Source organism: Carica papaya, chromosome 3, assembly GCF_054855325.1.
Source record: "Carica papaya isolate Zhongbai chromosome 3, ASM5485532v1, whole genome shotgun sequence".
In the NCBI taxonomy this organism is placed as follows: domain Eukaryota; kingdom Viridiplantae; phylum Streptophyta; class Magnoliopsida; order Brassicales; family Caricaceae; genus Carica; species Carica papaya.
Window position 1 is genome coordinate 9,614,325 of NC_142311.1, and position 13,609 is coordinate 9,627,933.

The window sequence follows — 13,609 nt, forward strand, 5'->3', positions numbered from 1 at the left end:
TTTATATAAAAGTACCCATTCGAATTATAGGTTGTACATTCTATATGCTTTATTAACATGTATTATAGTAGTGTAGAAATGACATATAATTATTAACGGCAGACAAGCAGGAACATCTTAATTATGGCAAAGTTGTAAGGGAATTGATATGGAGCTTTTGAAGTCCTCACCACACATAATGCCAGAGCCTATTATTATAAGCAGTTCATCATTGATAACTTCGTCCTCAGAAAAGTTCGCCACTTAAAAGATATCACCTGCTGTCAATATTTACAAATACATACGTACTGGTCTCTGCTGCAAGTTTCACTGCATTGTTAATTTGCAAGAGAATTTATATGGAGCTTTTTGAAGTCCTCACCACACTGCCAGAGCCTATTATAACCAGTCCATCCATATCTTATATCTCCTGCTGTCAATATTTACAAATACATACATACTGGTCTGTGCTGCAAGTTGCACTGCATTGCTAAGTTTAAGTTTTTACGAAATTTATGCATAGTGTCTCTTACATCCTTTTACATGAAATGAAAGTGGTATGTTTGAGTGTATAATAAGATGAATTCCCGTTAAGCTGCTTCAGCAAATCCAACCCTCAAGTTTCCGTAGTCGAACACTGTGTGATAGCGACCCATGAAAACATCTCCTAAGATCCTGCAATATAGGAGTAACATTACAGAGTATGATATTATCGTGGTATTTCCCAAATGAAGCACCTTAGTGCCAAACATCGGAAAAATACCCAATCTGAGATTTTAATATTGTGGCACTCTTTTGCTTTCTAAAACTCCAGCAAGTGAAACAAAGTACTGAACAAGAAATAGGTTCACCCTACCACAGCTAACATTTAATTTTTTGTTTATTTTGACATTTCTTTGTAAAGAGAGAAGGAAAGATAGAAAATTTTCAAAGCATTCAACTGATGTAAGATTCATAGAGAAGATTATCTTATCCAATAGTTAGAGGCTGATATGTATCACATTTCTATTAATAACTTAATAATTGCTCCGTTAATTTTATTGGTTAACTAAGATTTCTATTAAATTATTAATAAAAATGTGACATCAAATATGCATCTATCCATTATGCAAAATAATTTCTCAAATCATAATGCAGCATCTACTTTAGTGAAGTACTCTCTTGGAATTCATTTTCTGTTTGATTCTGTCACCAATTACCTGTGCTTCAACGAGAAGATGGGTGTGGCACGTTGAAGGAGTGTATTAAAAATGTTTTTTTTCAGCCCTAACAATGAGAAGATTAACACCTGGAATAATTACGAGCAACACAAAGAACATACCACAAAGGTCCACGAGGTGGAGGAATATCTAAGGCAGCAAATCCACTGATGCATTGTGCTGCAACTCCATCTCCAATTTTCAGAACGTACTGACCATGAAACCAAACAAAACAAAAAAGAAAAAGACAAAATGTCAGTAACCACATGGACAAAAAAAAATTGTTAGTATCATTTGAGTCTTAGATATAGCTCTTTTTACAAACTAAAACTAAAACTTTCCCTCCTTTTTTTTCTCTGAAATGCTAAAAATTCCTCTTCTTACGATCAGTTCTTACAAATATGAGAGAAAATTTTCATATTAATCATTTTGTCTTCTTGTGATCTCATCGTGATAAAAAAAAAAAGGACTAAAATAGCTTGGAATAGGAGCTGTCTCAATATTTGGACAGTACCGTAATAAACAAAATGACTGATTTATAACAAAATGCAAAGTTATGGAGTAAAATGGTAATTACCTCAAAAAAGAAAAAAACAAAGGCAAAATTATTTCTATAGCTTCTTCCTGTCAATACCTTTCTTATTAGAGCGGAACCAAAATAGTTTACTTCCAAACTTTGTTTCCTTGATACATAAATCAATTACCATTTGATTAATCGTAAATTTACCTTCTAAAGACATGTCATTAGCAGCTTCATACCCACTAAGTTTTAGAAATTGTTTATCTTTTTTCGATTTCTTGGTTTGTAAACATTAGAAACTCACTTAAGTAACTCTGTTTGTTGGTAGTATGTACTGTAAATATATAGATGTTGCTGCACTTAATAAGGCCTTCCAACTAAATGAACAAAGGTTGATTTTAAGGTTTTCCAATGTGCCAGATGATATAAATCACGAGAGTATCCATTCAATGAGTCCCGTGGTGTCTAATCAATAAATGATTCTTGAACACAGTTGATAAGATATGGATGCTATTTTCAGAAAGACAAACAGATGATTAGTGTTTTATGTTTTTAATATTATCCAAGAATATCGGATGACCAGATGGTTCCTGGACATTGTTGATTAAAACGTTTGAATATATGTATACTGTAAACAGTTGCAAATATTCATGTCTTGTGTCTCCCAAATTTAGATGCATAGTTCTCTGAAAAGGCACAAATATAATATCAACAAAAGCTTCAATGAGGAGGGTGTTTAGATCCTAGAAAATCATGAATAGTTAAAAAGAATTTTCATTTATCTAAATAGTTGTAATGGTTGATAAGAATTCTCATATACCTAAATAGTTACAATGATTGATTGGGATTCTCAAATACTCTTTTATGTATATAAATAATAGTTGTAAATTAATCACAAGATATATAACTTTTGGAATAAAATAGCAAATTATTTCTTCTTTTATCTCTCTCTCTCTCTCTCAAATTCTATTCTTCTCTCTCCCGGGACCTCTCTTTTCTCTCCCTCTACTTTCTGATTTCTTCCTTTTTTCCCTAAACTTCTCTAAATTCTGTTTTCACCTCTAAATTTTTCTTAATTCTAGATTCCTCCCAAAAGATCTTAATATTTTTTGAATTGCCCCATAGTTATTCAAAATTCAATATTTGACCCGATTGGACTCCGGTAAAGTACATGTCAAGATCAGATCCTACCAATTTGGTATCAGAGCAGTTCAATTCTGATAAAACTCTTGCAAGCTTCATAACCATGGTGAAAAATAAAGATAAAGAGACGGCGTCCGAACCGTAGAAGATACAATCTTTGTAGGGAAATATATGCGAGATTGATAAATTTTTTTCAGAATTTAGATCCGAAATGTATGAATCACAACAACATACCCGAGCCATAGTGGACTAAGGACTAACTATGTTTGACCAACAATTGGAAAGACTCACCGAAATCTTGTGAAGCAGCATGTGGATCAGTTAAACAGCCGATCGGGTAAGTCTCTAATAGAGGAAAATTAACGAATCTGAGAACCAAGAAAATTGGGGTTGGTAGTTCGGATTAGTAGGATAATCAAGTTGGTAACCATGGCCCAAAAATTGAAATTCCTATTTTTGATGGGTAAAATCCTAAAACATGGATAAAAAGATGTAGCAAGTATTTTCATATTTTCAACATCCTATAAGACAGTTAAATGAAAATAGTCTCAATGTATCTTGGAGACAAGGCAAGGATCTGGTTTCATGGTAAACGACGCAAATATGTTTGAATGAGAAGTATTCGAGGTAGAACTGTGTAAAAAGTTTGGAGAATTAGCCGGAATTGATATTGTAGAAGAAAACAAATTGTTCTAGAAAGATACCGTCCTCCAGTATCAAGAAGATTTTGAAAAAATGAGGTCCCTACTATTAATAGAGAATCCTAAATTTTCTGAAAAATATTTCATCTCCAATTTTACAAGTAGTTTAAAGAATGAACTTCAACCAACAGTAAGAATGCACAGGCCACACACCTTGATTCAAACATCTGAGTTGGCTCTTTGGCAAGAACAAGTAGTAAATACCATCAACCGCCACAATAAGCCGAAACATTCTACAACTTCTTCTAAATAGGGCATTTTAATCACTGAAAATTCCTCTAAAATTCAAAATTTTCAAGAAGCAGTACCATTGAGTTGTCAAAATCTTACTGAATTGAGAAGGAACAATTGTTGCTACAGATATGGGAAAAAATACTTTCTAAGACATCAGTGCAAAAAACAAAAGCAATGGCAATGGAAACATATGCTGAAGGAAAAGGCGAAAAGGATTAATATCTAGATGACTAACAGTCGAATAATGTAAAAGATCCACAAGACGCTCATATAATTATAATAATAAAAATAATATTATTGGACACTAAATATATATATATTTTTTAAATAAAAAGTGCTAAATATCTATTAACAGGATACCATGAAAACAGAGGTATCGCCCATGTACAAAATCATTTACAATAATATTAGAGTATCAATAACATTCCCAAAATCCACCTCACTATTAATGTCATGACTTAATAAAATTGACCCAAAAGAATGTATCCACCTACCTTTAATTTTATTTAAACTACTTTCAATACTATCAAAATTTCTACTATTTCTTTCTTTCCAAATGACATAGAAAACAGTTAAAGGGATAATGTTAGCAATATTTCTTTTTATAAGTCATCCCAAACCCAAATCTCCTCTCTCTCTCTCTCTCTCAAATTCTCTTCTCTCTCCCCAATCCCCTCTTTTCTCTCCCTCTACTTTCTGATTTCTTCCTTTTTTCCACTAAACTTTTCTTAATTCCAGATTCCTCCCAAAAAATCTTAATATTTTCTGAATTGCCCCATAGTTATTCAAATTTAATATTTGACCCAATTGGGCTGCGGTAAAGTACATGTTAAAACCAAGTCCTAACAGAGGGTCTAAATAGGCAATTCTTATCCACAATCCAAAAATTGCCTATTAGCAATTATTTTGAGAGAAATCTCTCTTTCGGGAGTAATCTGTTAGCTATCTTAACGAGCAAGTTTTTATCTTTCAGCTAATTAACCAAAAAGGCACCTTTCTGCATGAGGAAATTTCTTGTCAAAGGGTGGTAGGCTCACCTTAATGAAGAGTACATTGGTTAACCTTCCCATCTACTACCTTTCTACACTCACAATCCCAAAAGAAATTGCTAAGAAGCTTGAAGCAACTCAATGCAGATTTCTTTGGGGAGATGAAGAGGGTAATAGGAAGTATCACTTGGTTAAATGGGAGGACATCAAGAAACCGGCTTATAAGGGGGGATTGGGTATAAGATCTCTTGTTAAGATGAATGCTGCTCTTTATGGAAAATGTCTATGGAAATATCTGGATGAGGAAAACATTTTGTGGAGGAACATTGTGAATATTAGATGGGGTGACCAGGATTTTGCCAGCGGTGGGGCTTGCTCTAGACCTCATGGCCGTGGGCTGTGGAAGAATATTAAACAGTGGCCTTGTTTCATGAGCTGCATCAATTGGAGACTGGGAAGAGGAAACAAAATCAGATTTTGGCTTGACAAATGGATCGGTGAGGATAGTTTAAATAATAAGTTCCCAAGGATTTTTGAGCTGGCACAGTCCAAATTGCTGGTGGTGGCAGAGGCTGACATGGATTTTAATGATCGTGTTCAATGGTCAGTTGATGTGTCTAGACACCTAAATGATTGGGAAATAAAGGACTACGAAGATTTGCTTCAGATCCTTGAGACTCAGAGTGTGCGGGATGAATCAGATCAATGTATATGGAAAATGGAGAAAAAGGAACAGTTTTCCGCAAGCCCTTATTACAGATTCTTGATTGGTGGGGATGCTCGTGGTATTCTGGATTCCCGGTTAAGCAGGTTTGGAAAACTAAAATGCCTCCGAGAGTCGCCTTTTTTGCTTGGGAAACTTGCAGGGAAACCATCCTTACCATTGATAAAATAAGAGTCAGGGGGCAAGTTATTATAAACAGATGCTATCTTTGTAAGAGTGCAGAGGAGTCTTGCAATCATCTATTCCTTTGGTGTCCTTTTGCTTATATCTTGTGGTGTATGATGTATGGACTCTTGGAGATTGATTGAACTATGGCTGGGACTGTAAGAGGAGCAATTTGGGCTTAGGAAGGGTTTACAGTTAAAGGAAAAGTTACCAACTTGATTCCATTGACCATTTTTTGGCTTCTTTGGAAAGAAAGAAATGTTAGAGCGTTTGAGGGAAAGGAAATTGGATGGTATAAACTAAAAGATAGGTGAATTCATTATTTTGGGTTTTATTTGTTAGGTTATGACATTAATAATGAGGAAGATTTTGGAAATACCATTGATATGCTAACTACTTTATAAATCTTTTGTACACGGGTTGGTACCCCCTTTGGTACCTTATTAATATATATTTCATATTTTTTATCTATAGATTTTGGAGAAAAAATATAAATTTATTTTTCTCCTTTAAAATTGTTACACTTACGGTATTTATAGAATTCATAACTTATTAGTAAGAAAATTTTTTATTCTACTATAATTCTAATAATGTGAGATTATTATTATCATAAAATGCTAATTACATAATACGAATAATAAAATATAGTATTTAACACCCCCCTCAAGTTGGTACAAGGATATCGCACATACTCAACTTGCAAACTAATTTACAAAAGAGTCATCATGCAATCTATCAGATGTGTACGCGTGCTCGATTTAGTTCAAAACGGCTCGGCTCGGCTCGACTCAAAATGGATTGGTCCGGCTCAAAATGGTTCGACCCGGCTAAAAATAGCTCGACTCACCTTTAAAATATCTTAGATTCTGCTCTTAAATAACTCGGGTTTGACTCTAAAACGACTCAAACTCGACTTTAAAACAACTCGAAGTGAACTCAAAAAACAGCTTGAAGTCGACTTGGCTCATCTTTTCTAGACAGATCTCAAAACGTGCGTAGAAAAACTAAATGGTGCGACTTTTTTTACCGGCATCTGTTGATGTATGCCTGTAACTTTTACCAGTGACTGCAGATGTGCGGTTGCATTTTTTTACTAGCGTTTCAAAAGTGTTGTTGCACCTTTTTACCAGCACTTATAGATGTGTTGTTGCATTTTTTTACTGGCGCCTACGAATATGTAGCTGCAGCTTTTTACCAGCGCCTTAAGAGTGTCTAGCACCTACACAATGTGATTGCATTTTTTTACCGACGTCTCAACTGCTACTGAAAATTACAGTAAACACCACAGAACACATCGGTAGGTTCAAATTCATTTTGGGTGGTGATGAGAGTAGATCTTGATAAAATGGTACCAAACAAGCATATCGTGCTATTTTAGGATTTGAAAAGAATTCTAAAATAATTTTATTTAACTCTGATACCATGTAAATTTGGAAAAAAAATATAATTTTATTTTTTTCCTTTTAGATTGTTACATTTAAAATATTTATAGAATTCTTAATTTACTAATAAAAAAATTCTTATTTTACTATAATTCTAATAAAATGATATTATTATTCTCATAAAATTCTAATTATATAATACTAATAATAAAATATGGTATTCAACATTATTTCAAAAAAAAAACAAAAAGGTACTGGATATTATATGTTAATTGTGATAGAATAACCACATACCTCTTTTGGTGCTAGGTCGAATAGCTTACCCCCTATGCTAAATGAAATATTGGGCATGGAGGATAGACTGCTGCAGTCCACTGCTGATTCTCCATTTGGACTAGGCAGTCGATCACACAGCTGCAGTTACAGTTAAGACTATGAGGGCACTAAGTTTTGATTTTTCCTTGAAAACATGAGTTAACAGGTTAAAAATTACCTGATTGACATAATCCAGGATTTGCTCTTGTGTTTGATTTCTTGTCAGTTGATTTTGCATCCATACAACTGCCATCTCACAAGCAGTGCACATTGCATCATGCATACCCCCAGATGACTTGTCTACACTCTGGTCAACTATGCTTTCAATCCCCATGCTGCAATATGCCCGGTTTTAGTCTATGATCCCAAGTTGCCAACAGAAACAACTAGTAGCATAACTCGCACAAGATAAGAAAGATGGTCAGTTCTTACCTGATACCACGAGTTCCATCAAAAGTACAGAAACCAATTTGAGAGCATATCTTCTGTGGTTGAGTCTATAAAATACCAACAGCAAATGCAGAAATTAATTGCTTGTAGGTAGTTTCCAGATAAAATGAAGCAAAAGAAAACTTGATAAATAGGATGATTTTTGCATGGCATGAAAAACTCTAGAAAGCAGTAAGAGAGCTTAAAAATATTTCGAGAAAAATAAAAAAAGAAGAAAAAAGAATAGAGTTTACAGTATATAGCAGCTTACTTCAGCTATCAGCATTTCCAGTATGGTCTGTCCATACTGTGAAACAATTGTCTTGCATTCTTGGCTAACGACACCAGAAGCTCCAATAGCATGGTTGATTTGAGCAATAATGGTCTGAAACATGTTATGACCTTGGTCTCACTTTGCAATATTTCAATAGGATCTTTTAAAAAATTTGATAGAAACAAACATTTCAAAAGTGAAGAAATTTCCGAGCAACCAATGTTAAAAGTAGACAAGCCCTACAAACTAGAGAGAGATTATATAAGAAAAAACTGCAGAAGTGGAGAAAGCAGAATTTAACTTCTATTTTACTTATTAGGCAACATATGTTTTAATCCTTTGGCTAACAAGTCTAGCTTGCATGATAAGAAATTTAATCAATATAATAATATTCTTGGGAAAATAGTGCTAAATTTAAAAAACCAAGATAAGCAAAGGCTTTGATAAATAGTAGAAAGATTGTGTTCAAAGTTAATTTTAAAAAAAATTAAAAGAAAGGATGGGCTACAAGGAATGGCTTAAAAAATCTAGCACTTTGTTTTTTTGAGGAATTTAAAATGAACACTTCCTCACCAACAAGACTTCTTGAAATTGGGCTACATGACTATTATTTAGAGTAAAAGTACATATTATTACTCAATTCTCAAATCATAGAGCATTTTCCCCCAACACATAGATGTAGAACTGGACAATACTGACATTAAAATTCAACTCATTATCTTTGGCAAAGATCTTTTATCTACCACAAAAGCATTGATTTATAAAGAAAACTAATTATGGACATTAAAATGATAAAGTATGATCAGATATCGTTAAAAGGTCCCCAGAAATTTGTCTCAAAAAAAGAGGTCCCTGGAAACATAGCTTTGCAAAGAAATTGATTCTGAACCTCAAATTGATAAATATAACCCGATAAAATCCATTATCAGAAAGGAAGGCTGTATATGATGTCAGAGCTTTCATGGTTGCTTTATTTTATAGACAAGCAGAAGAAAAACAAATGCTGCCTAACTTATGTTAGACAAAACTATATAAACAAAATGAATTCAGGTAGGCATTCAAAAGAATTTATAACTTGTGTTATCTTTACCAAAACAAGGCAAACGAAAGGGTAACCTATACACAAACCAACCATTATGTTCCTTCTCATATCAACTGAGATTCTTGAAGAGGAAAAACAGAATGTAGCTGCAAAGACACATACCGTTGGGCCCACAAACAAAGAAGTTCCAGAATCAGCAATTGCTGCACAACCAGCTGAACAATATCCTGAAAGACAGAGCCCGTCTCTAATTAAACAAGCATAAATTCTAAGAGGGTGCTTGAGGCTAATAATATAGGCTGTTTATAAGCATCCTGGTCCAATCTAGTAATCTACCTTTTTAGTAAACTAAAATAGCTAAATCAAATTTAGTCCCCATATAATAGTCATGTAAGAAAAACTTGTGTAATTACCAGTTGTTTGGCCATCAATTAGGACATCACCCATATCAAACTGTCAAAAATAGGAATTGATCAAATAAAGAAAAAAGAAACAAAGGATCTCCAGTCAAGAACCGCAGAAAAAATTGGTAAAAAAATGTAGGTTTCCGACCTGCCAATAGCCTTTCTGAGTCACCGGAACATAAGTGTGCTTGCCCTTGAAATGATCAGAATCAACTCCACCAAACACAAGTTCTCCCCCTTCTTCCCCATCAGCATCACGGTTTAACCAAAATGAGAAGATGGGCTCATTTACAAGACCTTGATCAACCATGTTATACCTATTCATATTTAGAGAACATCACTTTGAAACATAGCCAGGAGGACTAATCATGCTGTAAGGACTCATAATTGAAGGCTGAGAAGACAATGATTTATTCACAAAATTTGGAGTAATATAAAGCACTAAAGTAATTGCATATGAGAAGGTAAACGTGAACATTAATCAAGCTGATCACAACATGTTAAATCTGTGGTATGGCATCTTACCAGAGAGGAATAGCCTTTCCAACTGAAATCTCTTGAAATCCAAGTCCAAGAATGCCATCAAACTTAGCGGCTAGGAATGTGATGCCAGGCTCTTTGGTTGCCTCAATGAAATCCTGATGACAAGCAGCATTTAGTGGACACGAAACAACATTGATAGTATTGAAGACTCAAAAACATGTGTCTGTGAAATTTACCTGATGCTTAACAACGAGATCCCCGACCTCGACGTTGTCCTGACTGTAGAAACCCGAGATTGCCCCAGTTCCATAATGTATCTCAGCAGATGTTCCTGCATCAATATAAAACAACAGTTACCATCGCAATTTATGGAGCCTTATGAACTGATTTACAAATAACTCATGCATATTTTACATAATAGACAGCACTAGAAAGGAATAGAGAAGACTTAAAACCGTTACTTTGTTTAGTATAAAAAAATTATATATTCAAGAGCACCAAAGGGATACAACCCATGTACAAAAGAATTTATAAATCAGTCAATATCTACAAAGTTCCCAAAATCATCATCAGAACAAAGTGTATGATCCCCGATCAGATAACCAAGGGTTTGAAACTGAATGTCTTTAAATCTGTCAAAATTACATTCAATCACCTCAAAAAGTCTTATGTTCCTTTCTTTCCATATGACCTAAAAGATGGCCAAGGGAATAAGTTTTATCCTCGTATCCCCTTGTAATCCACCCCAAGCATAGAGTTCACTCTTGACTGACCGCTATAACCAACGACAACCCCAAGAATCCATAAGCCAAAGTCAATAGCCTGTGCGCAAGTGGGCACCACAAAAGGATATGATTATAAGTCTTTTCACCACTCTTACATGAATAACATCCATTAACAAGGATTCCGCCTCTTTTAATCATCTTATCTAAAGTGAAAATACATTCCCATGCTGCCTCCCAAGTAAAAAAAATCACCCTTGATGAAGCCTTTACCTTCTAGATCTGTCTAGCAGGAAACTCAACCCCCTCCATCTCCTTAAACACCGAGTGCTCATAAAAATATTTCAGGTGTCCTTATTTGTTAATAAACTTTTTCATATACCAAACATGCCCCCACCCTCCCACTTGATATTGTTATGAATATACGAACCTAATGGATTGCTTATGCTTACAAGTACTAGATATATTTTTTCAAACTATTGCTATAATGAATATACACATCTAAGAAGTGTCATGCCTATTAGTGCTAGATATATATTTTATACTAATTAATATAGGCATCTAAGAAGCGTTATGCCTACTAGTGCTAGATATATTTTATATTATATGCATGTATTTTGGTATCTACGTGCTTTGTGATGGTGATTTATGAAGGAGACAAAAGGCAACACATAGAAGGATAAACTGTTGAATGAAGGAGAAGACAACTAATTTGTACAAGGTCAAATTGTTTTTGGATACATTAGTATACGCACAACAGTTGTCCCTTTATCACATCAAAGAAGTAATAACACCATGGTCAATAAGAACATCAATTACAGAAATGTAAGTAAAAAGTTCCTTATATTTATCTGCTGCATTGTTCATTGTAATAGAGCTTAAGAAAAGACCATCTGAACTGCAAACCTCTGTCATATGAGCACATCTTTACTTCTACCATAGAGAGACACGAAGAGGGGCAGGGTATGCACTACTCTAATTAACAGAAAGTAAACTTCTTGAATAAGGAAATACACACTACCATTTTTTCTGTAGGTGCTTGATTGCTTAGACTTATACTTGGAGTGGAAAAAGCAAGCAACCTGCCCCAAGATGAACAATGAAATCAGATGGATAAAAAAAAGAAAACAATATTTACTGTAAGACTTCCATAGACGACAGTGAAAAAAATAAAGAGACTTACTGAGAAATAACAATGTGAAGATGGCACCCACAGATTAGAGCTTCCTGTGTCAAAGATCACAGTGAACTTCTGAGAAGGTGTGCCAATGCCAATCTCACCATAATACTGAGCATCCATGAAGTTCTTTAATGCAATAATATCAGTATCCTCCCCAAGATTACCACGGACATGATACTTTCTTAGTGGAGCTCCTAAAGCTTGCCTTTCCTTATACTCTATTTGTTCACTTAATCGGTTACTTAAGTCCAATTTCTTCTTCTTCAGTCCAATCCTCACCAACCTATCGCTGGCTGCAGAAAAGACTGCAGGGAGCAAAAGGAAGAAGACAAGAAGAGCTACCCGGATAACTTTAAATGTGACAGCCATGTTCGTAGCTGCAAAAGTCAATAATGAAGGTTTTCTTATTAGTAGGCAATTATGAGATTCGAGATATTCTAACTTGAAAATAATCATGATGCTCCATTTTCAATAGCTAAGAGAACGGTCCTAAAGCAAAGATTGAAATTTGTTTCTTTCCCGTCCATTTCATATGTAAAAATCACAGAATAAAATAGTAACAGGCATCTCATCGCAGTAAAAAGATACGTTGTTAAGTCTAATAAATGAATTTCCATTTTCTTTTCTCCCCAAAATTTTCTCAACAACCAAACAGATTTCCTTACAACCCTAATCTAGAAGCAGGAACACTATAAGTTGAAGTAGAACACCTAAAATTCAGACAAAAATGAACTATGAAATTAACTTTACACGCATGTTATCCGATGCAATCCTCGAGAATGAACAAAAAATTGGAATCAACGATTGTTTAAAAACAAAAAGAAGAAGAAAAGAGGAAAAAAAGAATCCACACCTGAGTATGCTTCCTAGAGAGCAGAGAGAAGGGGAGATAGTAGAGTTGACGCAGCCGAGGAATTTAGCAAGAAAACGTAAGAGAGAGAAAGGAATAAGAATTCGATAACCGTTGATTTGGAACCTTGGCATGTCACGGTCGGGATTTCTAGGGCAACTGTGGACCCCACCAGGGATGGAATTTTCTTTTCGATTGGTGGATTTTTGTGGTGTAGAAAACTATATATTATTGGGCTACCAACCCAACCTCAGCTACCATTCTGCCGGATAAGGAAATTAAATTATTATTTTTTTTGTTTTGTTTTTTAGAGTTAAAAGTTTAGGAAATTAAATTAATTAATCATGCGACTGATTATAATACACTAAAATTCATAATAATTAGTAAATTGATAATGAGAATAATAAAAATTTTCTTGACCCTAGTAATATATTGTTAGGTATTATAATCCGCGAATGAACTTTTTAATACAAATAAAAATTTCGATTTTAATATATTTAGTGAACTTTCTGCACAACTTTAAAAAAATACATTAATTATATTATTTAATTTTTAAAATTCAATTTTCAATTTTTTGATGAAGAAATCAATTTTTGTTTTTGTTTTTTTTTTTAAAGTAACAAGTTGTATTAGACTAAATTATATATTATGAAAACTTGTAATTTGTAATTTAAAAAATTGCGAGTAAATTAAGACAATATTAGGATAATTATCCTTTTGAATTTCCTCATTGGACACGGGCCTTTTTAGTGAACCTGGTTTTAGTCAATACTCAAAATGTATAATAAGTGGATCGTCATCAAATACGATATTGGACTTTCTGTAACAACCCGCTGGCCCGACCCATTCATAAATCTTGTTTGTCATTATCCCA

General features: G+C 34.1%; 1 protein-coding gene across 2 annotated transcripts; it reads right to left on the reverse strand.

Annotated features, from left to right (window-relative positions):
* Nucleotides 1-376: 376 nt before the first annotated feature.
* Nucleotides 377-12,898, reverse strand: LOC110811561 (aspartic proteinase A1-like). 2 transcript variants are annotated; one of them, XM_022038095.2, is made up of 14 exons: nucleotides 12,739-12,898; nucleotides 11,889-12,262; nucleotides 11,727-11,787; nucleotides 10,220-10,314; nucleotides 10,026-10,138; nucleotides 9,649-9,817; nucleotides 9,510-9,549; nucleotides 9,259-9,323; nucleotides 8,052-8,165; nucleotides 7,784-7,848; nucleotides 7,530-7,686; nucleotides 7,331-7,450; nucleotides 1,301-1,389; nucleotides 377-654 (listed from the first exon to the last, which is right to left on the reverse strand). In XM_022038095.2, exons 2-14 carry the CDS (start codon nucleotides 12,252-12,254, stop codon nucleotides 570-572), a joined length of 1,539 nt encoding a protein of 512 aa, XP_021893787.1. In that variant the 5' UTR covers nucleotides 12,255-12,262; nucleotides 12,739-12,898; the 3' UTR covers nucleotides 377-569. The 2 variants fall into 2 exon arrangements, with proteins under 2 accessions (XP_021893787.1, XP_021893788.1); XM_022038096.2 differs by lacking the exon at nucleotides 12,739-12,898 and adding an exon at nucleotides 12,636-12,728.
* Nucleotides 12,899-13,609: the final 711 nt, after the last annotated feature.